General features: G+C 34.3%; 1 protein-coding gene across 2 annotated transcripts in view; it reads right to left on the reverse strand.

Moving 5' to 3' along the window:
* The window catches only part of KCNN2 (potassium calcium-activated channel subfamily N member 2), a 72,280-nt gene that overhangs the window by 16,292 nt on the left and 41,398 nt on the right, over window positions 1–14,590 (reverse strand). For both annotated transcript variants that reach the window (XM_026671389.2, XM_087958045.1), the window contains exon 4: window positions 4,964–5,105. In XM_026671389.2, the coding sequence (XP_026527174.1) occupies window positions 4,964–5,105 (142 nt within the window). The remainder of the gene's footprint in view (window positions 1–4,963; window positions 5,106–14,590) is intronic.

Below are 14,590 nucleotides of genomic sequence, written 5' to 3' on the forward strand. Positions count from 1 at the left end.
GCAGAGATAGCGGTCCTAATGCTGGGTTGTTGCCCTCCTATGGCCTCCTCCACGTCTCCTGATGTACTGGCCTGTCTCCTGGTAGCACCTCCATGCTCTGGACACTACGCTGACAGACACAGCAAACCTTCTTGCCACAGCTCGCATTGATGTGCCATCCTGGATGAGCTGCACTACCTGAGCCACTTGTGTGGGTTGTAGACTCCGTCTCATGCTACCACTAGAGTGAAAGCACAGCCAGCATTCAAAAGTGACCAGACCATCAGCCAGAAAGCATAGGAACTGAGAAGTGGTCTGTGGTCACCACCTGTAGAACCACTCCTTTATTGGGGATGTCTTGCTAACTGCCTATGCTTTCCATCTGTTGTCTATTCCATTTGCACAACAGCATGTGAAATTGATTGTCAATCAGTGTTGCTACCTAAGTGGACAGTTTGATTTCACAGAAGTGTGACTGACTTGGAGTTACATTGTGTTGTTTAAGTGTTCCCTTTATTTTTTTGAGCAGTGTATTTTAATACCAGTCTTGCTTATTTAGGTCTAAAATGTCATCACTCTTTGAAATGAAGAGCTATATAATCCTAGTGTTGCCACAGTGAAAATCTTGGTTTAAAACCACTTAATTGCTGTCCCAGGTTTCAACATACAAAAATTTAGTTAGCTTAGGATGTCTCAGAAACTTTAAGACTTTCTATGCTACAGTATTTTGCAAGTCAACTTTTATAAGTGATCTTTCTGGCTATTTTTGTTTCTTATGGAACCCTGGACATTCTTCAGTAAGTCATTATATATCTATGAGGAAAACAACAGTAAACTCTGGCAATATGAATCAACCTATGTCAGATCTCTTTGAATAGACTTAATTTTTCTTTGCAGCTACTTTTTACAAAGCCTGAACAAAGGGCATCAATAGACATGCTATAGCATTACACAGATATTTTCCTGTTGAGTGCCTTAACTGAGAGGATCAGAAGAGAAAAGATTCTTACTATGAACTTTAATATGCAAATCACATGCATTGTTACTTTTGTCTACCAGGGATAATTTGGTCTTATACATTCTATATTAAATTATTCTATGAGCACAATAATGATCAAGATGAGTCTATCCCTAAATGTGAATTATAAGATTTTGGAAAGTCTCAAACAAGAGAAACTTGAGATAGCTATTTAGGATCTGATCATCAAAGACATTGGGTCTCATTATATGAAAATGACATTTTGTAGTATGGTGACATTTAAACTATTAATAATCTAATTATATAGAAACGTGCTAAATTTATTTTAAGGCCACTTATTTTAGAAGCCATCATTCTTTCCAATGTCCTTTTTCAAGTTCATGTAGAAGCCTGAAAGAAGCTGGGCTCCTTTAATAAATAGCAGGGAGGTATTGTATTTAGGAATTTCAAATAAAATTTAAACCATGAACAAACCAATGGTACCTAAATCTGCACTGCCAAGAAGTGCATTTGTTTAGTTCCCACAGACTGTGCATATCCCGGAAAAAAATATTTTAACAAATTGTGTCTCTTTTCAGTAGCTCTGCCAATGCTTTATATACATAATCTGCTCTCTTTCATTTTCCATTATGGTACAACTAGCTGCAATGTTAACACAGCTGTTCTTTCTTCATGAAACAAACATCCTTTCTTATTGACATTGGGCAATTCCAAATGTCCTTATGCACACATTTTCTATCCAATTGCAATAGTGCTGCAGTGAAATTAACCAGAGTTTGATAAGTACTGTGATGTAATAGATTGGATATAAATCAGAAAGACTCTGGTTCAGATGACTGATTTAAGAAGATGTCATGAAGTCATATGGGACAAATAACTGCATCAAACAAAATGCCCAGGCACCAGTTCAGCCTCTCCTGCTGTTATACAAAGTTGAATGATATCAATATGGAAAATTCTTTATTGGCTAAGTGTGATTGTACACACAAGGAATCTGTCTGTTTTTACTTATTTTTTAAAGTACATCCTGGGATTTGGTGTTGAATTCTTGTCTTGCTTAACTCCATTCTGTTTTTTACTTATCTATTTCTTAATTTTGGGAATTAAGAGGAATCAGAAATATTCCTAGGGAGTATTTTGTTTTCATGTATGAACACACCACCCTTCCTAAAGCAGACCTGACCCACTACACTGTGTAATAGTTAGGCAGAGCTAAGTAGTTCATAACTATGTCAGAATTGCTTTGCAGTTTCCCTGGGGACAAAATTGCAGTTTTCTAACTTATTCTTAGAACCTTTGTTCATTTCTTTCAAATTTTCAGTTTTGATTTTTTTTTTTTTTACATTTTTGTTGGATCAAGCCAAATTCAGAATTTCTACAAGTCTACCACTTTGGTAGATTGGCAACAAAGGCAACAAAAAGACTAAAACATCTCTCAACCAAAAATCTACGAGCATAGATTAATGTCAAGATCAATAACAAACCAACAATCAAGAAATAAACTATCAGTATGCACCCCCCCCCAATAGTGATACTGATTATACCTGCGCCAAAGAAATGGAGGAAAAGGTTTACTTCAAGTCCAACAAACTATTCAAAGTAGAAAAGTATCCATTGGCTGATTATGCAAAAGTCAGCCAAAATAAGCATTGTTGCAAATTAAAAATTGGAACTTACTGAACGTACAGAAAGTAAAACATGAACATCAAAATTAGGTGTTCATAAAAACATAAACAGAATGCTGGCAAGGAAAAGCATTAAATGATTAATTACCACATAATTATGAGGGTGAAGTGGATAAAGATAAAAATCTGGCAATGGCTTCCAAATGGTACATTTAAAAAAGAAACCGAAAGATTAATTTTGGCTGCTCAAGAGCAAGCTATCTGAACTAATGCATTCAAGACTAGAATTCGGGGGAAAAATCATTATATGATTCAAAGAGCAATGCGTGCAAAGAAACAGAAGAAACAGTAGATCATATACTCATCTCATGTAAGAAGATCACACAAACTGATTATAAACAACAACTTAACACACTTGTTCACTGGAACATTTATAAAAATTATCATGTGCCAGTAATAAAAAATTGGGGGGAATTTAAGAATTGAAAAAGAAGAATTGACAATGAGCAAGTTAAAAAATTGTGGGATTTCCAAATATAGGCTGATAAAGTCTTGGTTCATAACATACCAGATATAACTGTGGTTGAAAAGAAGAAAGTATGGATAAATTATGTAGCAATATCAGGGGACAGTAGAATAGAAGACAAAGATTTGGAGAGGATCATAAAGGATCAAGATCTGAAAAGTGAAATTGAACAATTATGGCATAAACCAGTAGTGTTTATTGGCACACTGTGCCATACCAAAACATTTTGGATGGCAGTTAGAAAATATATGCATTGACAAAATTTCCATCTGTCACTGACAAAAAGCCACAGTGTTTGGATCTGCACATGTATTACACATGTGCTTTACTTTACAACATCCTAGATGCTTGGGAAGAACTCAGTTTATGAAGACCAATACCAGAAAAAGAACTGGCATCTCTGATTTCATACTGTAGTGCATATAATAATAATAATATTACATACTACTGTAGCTACAGCATTATATAAGCACTATGAAACACAGAAAGATTTTGTTTTAAGATTGTTCCTGCAGGCTTAGAATATAAGAAAAGCAAAGAAAAAAAGATAGAAGATCCCTCCAAAGCTTATCAAGGGTAGTCCACATTTTGTATCCATACTATCTGTCTGCCAAGGAGTCTTAGCAGATAGAGAATCCTAATGAGCTGGAATAGAATCCTAATGAGCTGGAATAGGACTTAAGGTTGAATATTTTAAAAAAGATTAAAAAAACAGGTCCAATTTTTTGTTTCCAGATTCAATTATTAAGACTCAGGACATATTAAGATGTTGCATTCAAATCTGATCTTGGTCTGGAAGATTGCAGGTATCAACCAAAGATTATTTTCTGACAATTTGATAGCTCATGTGATGACATATCATTCTGCAACATGATTTTTTTCTCCTCTTTGAAGGAAGTTTAACTATGTTTCATTGTCTAATTGTTTTTATTCTGACTGTGAAACTTTTGGTTTCATTCCTACCTTTAATTCAAGTCATTTTTAGTCATGCCAGTCTGAGGAAAAGTTTAATATAAATTACAACAATAAGGGTCCTATTTAAAGCTGCCTTTCCCTGCCCCTCAAGTCCAGTTTCAAGCCACAGAAATATCACCCGCTTATATGTAATGGTATTATTACAATCATATATTCAATCCTTTCTTTTGGTTGCATCTGCCTTTATCATTGTTACTGTGCATAGTAGTTATGTATTTGATTAGTATGTATTACACAATAATAATAACAGGTGAATTAATACAGGGAAATTAATTGTTTATACATATTTCCCAGTGACACAAGAACAAGCAATGTAGGTGGTAGTAGCTAATATGATAAACGTAATGTTTGAGAATCTTGATTCACAGAATGACCATCAGTCTAGCTAATTAAATGGCCTGAATTTTTTGAAAACTAGGAATTAAATCCCTATGTTGACCTCCAATGAATCTCAGGATCAAAAGCCGCTTGCATTAATTAGATAGCATATAACAGCTATACTTAATACCTCTCTTAGAATATTAATTTGTCATCTTCTCTTACATAAATCTAAGAGGGAAACAAGGAAGGAGGAAAATAAGCCCATAGTTTAAAATAAAATTCAAAAAGAATTAGTTGCTTGATGCAGCATAGTTTATATATTGTATTGTTTATTTATAAAATATTATATATTTTATAGCAGTCTTATACCTACCAACTCAAAAGTACAATATCAGTTTAGGTTATATATTAGCAAGTCATCTTTTTATCTTAGAATTAACTGAAAGCTTCATAACCGTTTTTTTGTGGATAATTTCTGTTTTAAAGTCATTGTTGCAGACATTCTGAAAATGATTCAAACTCACAAATCATATAAATATTAAAGCCAGAAGCACTCACCATTATTCCAGTAAGCAAGCAAACTCCTTTCCCACAGTAAGTATTAGGTACCATATCTCCATATCCAATGGAGAGAAAAGTTATTGAAATCAACCACATTGCTCCAAGGAAGTTGCTAGTAACGTCTTGTTGATCGTGATACCTAAATAAAGAAATATGATTTTACTACAGTTTCTTTAGCAGTACTTTGGGATTCAGAATCACAGGCCTTATTGTTATGTGAAACCAAATTATGTACTTTGTGGCATAGCTCATAAACAAATAAATACACTGAGTGGTAACTTAGTCCTTCCAGCTCTATATGTAGATCTGCTTGCCAAGTATACAAATCATATACATATGGTTTGTTGTCATCAGTTTTGACTATGATAATCTCTTATTAGAAGAGGAAAAAATAAAATATTTTTAACAAATGTAATCATAAAGTGTGATTTCAATTAATTGGTTGACTTGATTTACAACGTATGATTTGTAACATAGTAATCAGTCAAAAAAAGTAGCATATTAATATTAATTATTAAACATGTTCTTTTGGTAACCTTGAATAATTTCAAATGCAGATGGGCTACAACAGATAATGAAGAACATCTATTTCCACGTAGCATTTATTGGTGTTAAGATATCTAACTCATATGAAACAAGTACACACATAGATACATATAATATATATACACATATATTCATCTAAAAAGGAAACACACAAAAAAGTAAAGATTAGTAATATATTTGTGATGTATATCAATATCTGCAATGCTGTAACATTGTAAAGAGTGTATTTATGTTTTTAAACTCTTGAAAAATGTTCACTAAAATTATTTTTAAAAAATAAAATAAAAAGGAAACACCATATCACTATGCTGGTCTATGACCATAATAACAATTTGATTGATATCATATCTCATTTTAATAGCAGAATCTTTGAAATCACCATTGAACATTGATTGAAACAAGAACTAGTATTCTTCAGATTATTTTTCCATGTGTGTCCTATTTAATATCACAGTACTTTATCGCCTGATAAAATTTTAGTTTTCAGTTACAATGCAAAACAGTGCAAGACATAATTCATGATGAATTAAGTAAAGCGTTACATTTATATAATAAATAGCTCCAAAACCAGACTTGCAAGTGAAATTTCAGGGGGGGGGGGGGGAATGTTCTCAGGATTTCTGCAACAGATCTGTTGATCTAGTCATGATATTATTGTATACAACCTGGTTTCTACTTATGTAGCAATAGCTTCCCCTTGTGCAACTTAAGTATTGCAGATTTATCACAATGTTTATCATAACAATTATTGCCTGGCAGTCACAACAAAAGAGACAAGACAGAGTTTCATAGTAGCCAATCTTCATAAAAATGTAAGACTGGTCCAATGTTATATTTGAGCAATCCGATGAGAGAATATAGAGAATTTGAGAGAATGTAGTGAAGGAAGTGTTCCTGAAGATATTGACCATTATGGAAGAATCAAAATAGAAATTAATTTTAAAAAATTTAAAATGACCCAAATATTGCAAGATATGTTCACTAGGATTCTTAAGAGATTTCAAGTTACAATGTCTTTCAAAAGTTATATGCCACCAAATCTTTGTCAACTCTTAGCTACTACATATATACATTTTCTCCATGACAATATGTCACTAACCAGATTTTTTAGCTCTTCCACAGTGTGCTTATCACCTCTATAACTGAGTGTATCCACCTTGCTGTTATTATCCTCTCCCCCCCCACACTTTTCCCAGCATTAGAGTCTCCCCTAGAGTTAGCCCTTCACATAATGTAACTAGTTTTCTTATCAGTTTTAAAATGTATTTAAAAACACGATCTGGCAAATTAAGTATGTCATGATGCTCCCATGGGCTGTTTTTCTTATCAGTGGCTTACATTTGGTTCATAAAATATATTGTTTATATCACATAATGATGATATAATGCTTGACATAAAGGAAAGATCATTGCCTTACAGAGTTTGAATGCAACTCAGCTGATCCCAATAACTTTTAGACATTTGTTAAATTGTCTATTCACTATTTTAATGTGGCAATATATTAAAATATAATAAAATAGTAGTTATGTCCATGATCTCTTTCTTGATACTAGTCTATGATCAATCTTATCACCTGCCACTTTTTAAATGGTCATTTTGGTGGATCTTCCATTTTTCTATCGAAACATGTCAATGTTCATTTCTGATAACTTTATGCACCTCTAAGCATAATCTTTGAAAAATCTTTCAGGACCAGCTCCTTGCCAAAACTATGGTCATAAGCCATGGTCATCCCCATCTTCAAAAAGGGAGACCCCAGCCTAGTTGAAAATTACAGACTAATCTCTTTATGCTGCGTCACATGTAAAGTCATGGAATCAATTATTAACCAATCCATCATCCTCCACTTAGAGACAAACAACCTACTGCCTAATAAACAATTTGGTTTCAGAAAAAAACTATCCTGTAATCTGCAACTCTTACACTGCAAAAACATATGGACTACACAACTCAATCAGGGCAAAGCAATAGATGCAATCTATATAGACTTCTGTAAAGCCTTTGATTCAGTGGTACACAACAAACTACTCCTAAAACTAAAATCTTATGGTATCTCTGGACACCTGCATAACTGGATAGAAGCATTCCTGTCAAACAGACAACAAATGGTCAAAATTGGGAGCGTCCTATCAAATTCTGTACATGTCAACAGTGGTGTTCCCCAAGGCAGTGTTCTAGGACCAACTCTTTTCATACTCTACATAAATGATCCCTGTGATCATATTAAGAGCAACTGCGTTCTCTTCACTGATGATTTAAAGCTATTCAACAACACAGACAATACTGCTACCCTTCAAAAAGACCTTGATTGTGTATCAGAATGGTCAAATAAATGGCAACTTCAAATCTCAACAAATAAATGCTCTTTCTTACATATTGGCAAAAAAAAATCAGAAAATAAAATATAGACTGAATAGTCAAGACCTTGCTGATGATGCAAACTCTGTCAAGGATCTTGGAGTACTCATCTCTAATGATCTAAGTGCTACAGCTCACTGTAACTACATAGCCAAAAAGGCGTTAAGAGTTGTTAACCTAATCTTACATAGCTTTTTCTCTGGTAATATTACACTACTAACTAGAGCATACAAAACATTTGCGAAACCAATACTCAAATACAGCTCATCAGTCTGGAACCCACATTATGTATCTGATATTAACACAGTTGAGAAAGTCCAGAAATATTTCACAAGAAGAGTTCTCCATTCCTCTACTCGTTGCAGAATACCTTATGCCACCAAACTTGAAATTCTAGACCTAGAAAACCTAAAACTACGCTGCCTTCGGTCAGATCTAAGTATAGTATATAAAATCATACGTTGCAATGTCCTACCTGTCAGTGAATACTTCAGCTTCAACCATAACAACACAAGAGCAAACAATAGATACAAACTCAAGGTTAACCACACCAAACTTGATTGCAGGAAATACGACTTCAGCAACAGAATGGTCAATGCCTGGAATACTCCACCTGACTCTGTGGTTTCTTTCCCAAACCCCCAAAACTTTAATCTTAGACTGTCTACTATTGACCTTACCCGTTTCCTAAGAGGTCTGTAGGGGGCGTGCATAAGCACACCAATGTGCCTATTGTCTCTGTCCTATTGTTTCTTTTTATTTTTCTTATATGTATCCATTTCATGTATTCATAACTATGTTTATACTTATACCTATTATCTTGTAAGCGATTGACAAATCAAATAAATAAAAATAAAATAAATAAATATGAATTCATTGTGAATTAGAAAGTCATAATTTTGCCAATTCTTAATCTTTATAACACAGTTCTTTCAAAGTAAAACATAAAAATTAGTATATTAAAGAAAACTATGTGAAAAAAATACATATTAAGCTAAATTATTTGCCAAACATTCCATGTTTTAGGAGAAATGGGAACATAAATATAAATAAATGTTAATGTCAGTTGTAAATATGGTAGACTGATTTGGAAAACATGTTTTAAATAGAATTGCAAAATATTTTCTGTTTTCTTTTTGTATTCAGCCTTGAAATAAGGCAAGATGAAAAATAGCCCTTGACTCTAAATAATTTCAACCGAAGCAAGACACAAAAGTGATTAGGAATTAGCCAAATTTAATTGCTTAGATGTTATAGATCTCATTTACATGTGACCAAAATTCTTGAAAATAATGTGTATCATACTTGAAAATAAAAAGGCTGACATTATCAACATTTTGACATTTTCAAATTAAAGGACAACTCAAATAGGAAGCAATAAAATGTTTTATCTATTTGAAAAATAAAATATATAATGAATAATGTTTCTAATAATATATTGCTTGAACATTTGGATAGTGAATGCATTATATTTTCAGTTTATAGCAATTATCTTAAAAACAATTAGTATATTTCTTTAGAAACAATAAATTAAGATACAATAGTTACATTGCCTAAATTAACTTTATCTTTTAATAAAACAGCCCATAGTTTATTTATCTTATTTTTAATTGGATTTAAAGAATAATAAGAATACAACTCCTAGCAATTGACAACACTATGTTAAATCAATAATTATTTTTCTGAGACTGCATTATGTTAGTAACAGAATACAAAATGACTGCTTATGAATAATTTTAAAATAAAGTAGCCTTTAAAAAACAAGTTTTGACACAGTATGGAATACATTAACATTCTATTAAACAAAATTTGCCACAATTGTGTACTTATTTGTTTCCAGAGTTTTTTTGCATTGGTTTAGTCATGGTTAGAGATAGATAAATGTTTGGTCAGATAACTGCTTTAAGCTAAGAGAGTTTTAAGCTTTATGAAATAGTGCAATAGTTTATATTTTTTAAAATAGTAGCTTTTCTATTCCATTTTTACCTTAAGAATGGCAAAAAACAATTAAGCTAATCCACCCAGGCACATCCTGTATTAGTGATCCAAAGTCACTAGCCCTCCAATATGTTTATTTTCCTGAAATGTAGTTGTATATTTCCCATGAATATTCTTCATGAATAGTCATGTTCATGAAAATAATAATAGTGTATTCTAGTAAGTTAATTAATTATAAAAATTTAATCAAGTAAACATGTAAGCAAAACTACCTACGTTTACTCTTGCTCAGCCCCAAACCAAACGATAATTTTATTTAAGGGGAATAGATGAATTATTCAGTCTTATAAAAGAAAGACTTTGTTTCCAAATAATGTCAGCTGTTTTGATGGGTTAAAAACAATACAATTCTGATGCAAATTTCAAAACCAAAACTAAATCAGAAACTAAGTCAGACAGGAAAAATCTAAATATATGGGAAAAAAATAAGACACAGATAGAAACTGAAATTAACATGTTTATTCATCTCTATCAGACAATGTCTGTGTATGAGGTTACAGCACTAGCAGCAGGTTAATTTGTACCTTTTGCCTTAAAATAGAAAGAAGAAAGATTAACACAATTTTAACCTTTTGATAGCTTTCCTCTGATGAGTTGTCCAATATTAAAGGTTTGCTTTAATGTAAAAATTACATTCATTTGAAGGAACTGAACAAAAATACATTGTTGGGTCTTTTTAATAGAAATGTTTTGAACCAAACAATCACCTAACTTTTTCACACATATTGTGAAGCTTTCTCCTTTTCTATTCAGGGGTGGGATTCAAATTTTTTAACAACTGGTTCTGTGGGTGTGGCTTAGTTGGTAGGCATGGCTTGGTGGTCATGTTATTGGCTGGGCATGGCCAACTCAATATCACTCACATCGAGGCACACATCTCCTCACCTGGCCTCTCAAAACTGTGGGGATGCTGCAACAGTTGTAAGTGTGAAAAACAGTCATAAGTCACTTTTTTCAGTGCTATTGTAAGTTTGAATGGCTACTCCACACAAGCAAAATACCAGCAAAGGAGGGGAAAGAAACTCCAGAGACATTCCTGAGACAGGAAGTCTAGTCCTGCCAAGAATGTAATAAGGGTTAACAGAGAGGCAGTTTCTGTAAGCAACACCAGAATGTTTTCTTCCTGCCTTCCTTACAGGATTAGGCCGGTAATTTCTTCTAACAACCGGTTCTCCGAACTGCTTAGAATGTTAACAACCGGTTCTAGGGAATAGGTGCAAACTGGTAGAATCCCACCCTTGTTTCTATTCCCTCTCTGATAAAAAGATATACCATTAGGTTTACTGATTTGTCTTCAAACATTGTTGACCAACAAGGGCACAGAACAAATTTGCTTACAATCAAGCAATATCCTCATTTTCCATTGTGCTTTATCCAGCTTTTTCTGCTCCATTTTCTGTACATGGTTGTCTTGGCTCCATGTGGGGAAAATAACTCATTAACTATCTTTCCTCTATTATCATCCAGGAAGCACTTCTATCTGTTAAAAGTCAACAGATGTGGAATTTTGAGAGCAAGGGTTTTCTGGATGTTTGTAAATGAAGAATACAAGGAGCTAAATTCTCTACATTGAGATTCCATCCCCACCATCTCATGCGCTCACTCAGAGAATAAAATCTTGAGTTTGGACTTTTGAGTTTGGACTTTCTTTTCGTTTCGTTTCCTTTTTTTCTTTTGTTTATTTCCTACATATTCTTTTTGTCCTTTATTATATTTTGCTTACATCCATTTGTTTTCCTAACATCATACCTCTCCCTATGAGGAAATGAAGCTGGGATGATTGTCTGCACATAGGAAAAGCAACTGCAGCCAAGCAGAAATTCTTCCCACCCCACTTCCCCAAGCACAGCTCATGCTTTCCCTTAAAAGGCTGGAAAAGCTTATAGCCCCAGACAGATGACTTACAGCCCAACTTGAAAGATGGTTTCATTCACTCACTCACTCACTCACAAGTTTATTTACAAGTATCCATGTCAGAAAAAGAGCAACAAAACTGAGGCAGCAACTCATCCCAACTAGTGCAAGAATTTTTGGAAGGAGCCAAAGATTTATAGATTTATTTATTTGGTTTGCCAATTGCTTACAAGATAATAGGTATAAGTAAAAAAATACATGGATACATATAAGGAAAAAAAATAAAAATAAAAGAAACAATAGGACAGGGATATTAGGCACGTTGGTGCGCTTATGCATGCCCCCCACAGACCTCTTAGGAAAGGGGTGAGATCAATAGTAGACAGTCTAAGGTTAAAGTTTTTGGGGTTTGGGGAAGAAACTGTTGAATAGCTTTAAATCATCAGTGAAGAGAACACAGTTGCTCTTAATATGATCACAGGGGTCATTTATGTAGAGTATGAAAAGAGTTGGTCCTAGAACACTGCCTTGGGGAACACCACTGTTGACATGTACAGAATTTGATAGGCTCCCAATTTTGACCATTTGTTGTCTGTTTGACAGGAATGCTTCTATCCAGTTATGCAGGTGTCCAGAGATACCATAAGATTTTAGTTTTAGGAGTAGTTTGTTGTGTACCACTGAATCAAAGACTTTACAGAAGTCTATGTAGATTGCGTCTATTGCTTTGCCCTGATCGAGTTGTGTAGTCCATATGTTTTTGCAGTGTAAGAGTTGCAGATTACAGGATAGTTTTTTTCTGAAACCAAATTGTTTATTAGGCAGTAGGTTGTTTGTCTCTAAGTGGAGGATGATGGATTGGTTAATAATTGATTCCATGACTTTACATGTGACGCAGCATAAAGAGATTGGTCTGTAATTTTCAACTAGGCTGGGGTCTCCCTTTTTGAAGATGGGGATGACCGTGGCTTGTGACCATAGTTTTGGCAAGGAGCTGGTCCTGAAAATTTTTTCAAAGATTATGCTTAGAGGTTCAGCTACGGCAGTGGATAGCTTTTTTAAGAAGTAGGCACGTATTCCATCCGGTCCAATAGATAGAGATGGTTTTAGATTGTGTAGTGCTTTTTCAACATTGTCTTCTGAAAAATTGTTATGTATTAGATCATTGTAGTTGTCTGTGGTTCGACTAGGAAATACTGGGCATGATCCATTGCTATTTACAAATACTGAGCCAAAGAATGTGTTATAGTTGTTGGCTTTAGTGGTGTTGTCATTGCAGTATTTACCATTAGGTCCTTTCGGGGGTGGGATGGACCCTGAGTCTTTTAGTTTGTTGTTTACAAAATTGTGGAAAGCGCAGGTGGAATTGGTGCATAGAAGGTTTTCCTCTTGTTTAATGTGATAATTGGTGCATTCAGTCTTTATCTGGTGGCATAAATTTTTGTATCAGCTTTTGAAGTTGGCAATGTGACCAGATTTGTTTTTCCGCCAAAGTGATTTCTTTTTGGATTGAAGCTTCCTTATTGTTATGGGTAATTTGTTTTTTCTGGTTTTGGGAGTTGTTATTGGTACACATAGTTTGATGACTCTTTTGACTTCAAGTAAAAATATGTCGTAATGGTCTTCTACAGTATTGCATCCAGTGAATAGAAATTGCCAATCAATAGATGTTGAGACTTTTGTTTTGCCTGATTGTTAAACGACTGGACATAAGTATTAAAGATGCATTTATGTAGCAACATTAACTTGTAGTGCCTAGAAGGTGGGAATTAACAGAACAACAGGCTGTTGATGGGGATGATGTGTTGTGCAATTAGACCATGCATATAGATCTGCTACCTTGTTGTGTGTCCAGTCTTTGAAATACAAAGAACCTCACCTTCCCTCATCTCAGACTCTTTCCTTCAAAAAGCATTCTTCATATCCTTTCTTTTTCCTAGCACTTTCTTTTGGCTCCTTTTTTCAGTCACTGGCTACCCATACTTTGTCTTTCCAACCTCCTTGGTGTCTACTTCCTTTCCATTCCACATAAGTATTCCTATTGCCAATTTCACCCTCCTACACAGATGCTAGTTACATCACTTCACCATTGTTACAGCCTTTGTATTAGAAATATTGCATGCCTCCATCCTATAAATGTTTTTCCAACACAATCTGTAATAAATTAACCTTACTTAGGCAACTGTGTGGGATGCCACTTTTCAGAAGAACACAGTGCTCTAAAATATTTCTATATACGTCAGGATTGCATGTACAGAGTAAAGATGACCTTGAAGGAGATATGCAGGATCTGTTGGTAAGAAAAAGTAGATGAAGCATTTTTAAAGTCCAGATTGAGAGAACATTCAGAAATGGCTCAGACAGATGTCTCTCTAATTCACTGAACTATAAAGAAGGAGTACATCAAAATCAGGCTTTCAAGCTTTTTTTATTATAGCTAATCTCAATAAAGGTAGTTTTAGCCTTCCTCTGGAGTTGATTCCTTCGTCTAGTCCAGGGGTCCCCAAACTTGGCAACTTTAAGACTTGTGGACTTCAACTCCAGAATTCTCCAGCCAGCTATACTATGCTGTCTGGAGAATTCTGGGAGTTGAAGTCCACAAGTCTTAAGGTTGCTGAGCTTGAAGACCTCTGGTTAAGTATATTAGTGGGGCCGACATTACATAATCAGAAATGAACATATCTATGCAAATGGAACAATTTGAGGTATGTTGTGAAGATTCTCTTCAATCCATACAAGATACTAGCATCCAGCAGAAGCATCTCCTTTCCCTTGGCAGTTCCCAGAACCATCTCTGACACTGCTCCAGAAGATTTCCAACTATCTAGAGCAATTATTGAGGGAGCACAGTAAATTGCTAGAATAAAG

This window comes from Notechis scutatus, chromosome 2, assembly GCF_049901735.1.
Source record: "Notechis scutatus isolate UNSWTSFEM ecotype Mainland chromosome 2, rNotScu1.2, whole genome shotgun sequence".
In the NCBI taxonomy this organism is placed as follows: Eukaryota; Metazoa; Chordata; class Lepidosauria; order Squamata; family Elapidae; genus Notechis; species Notechis scutatus.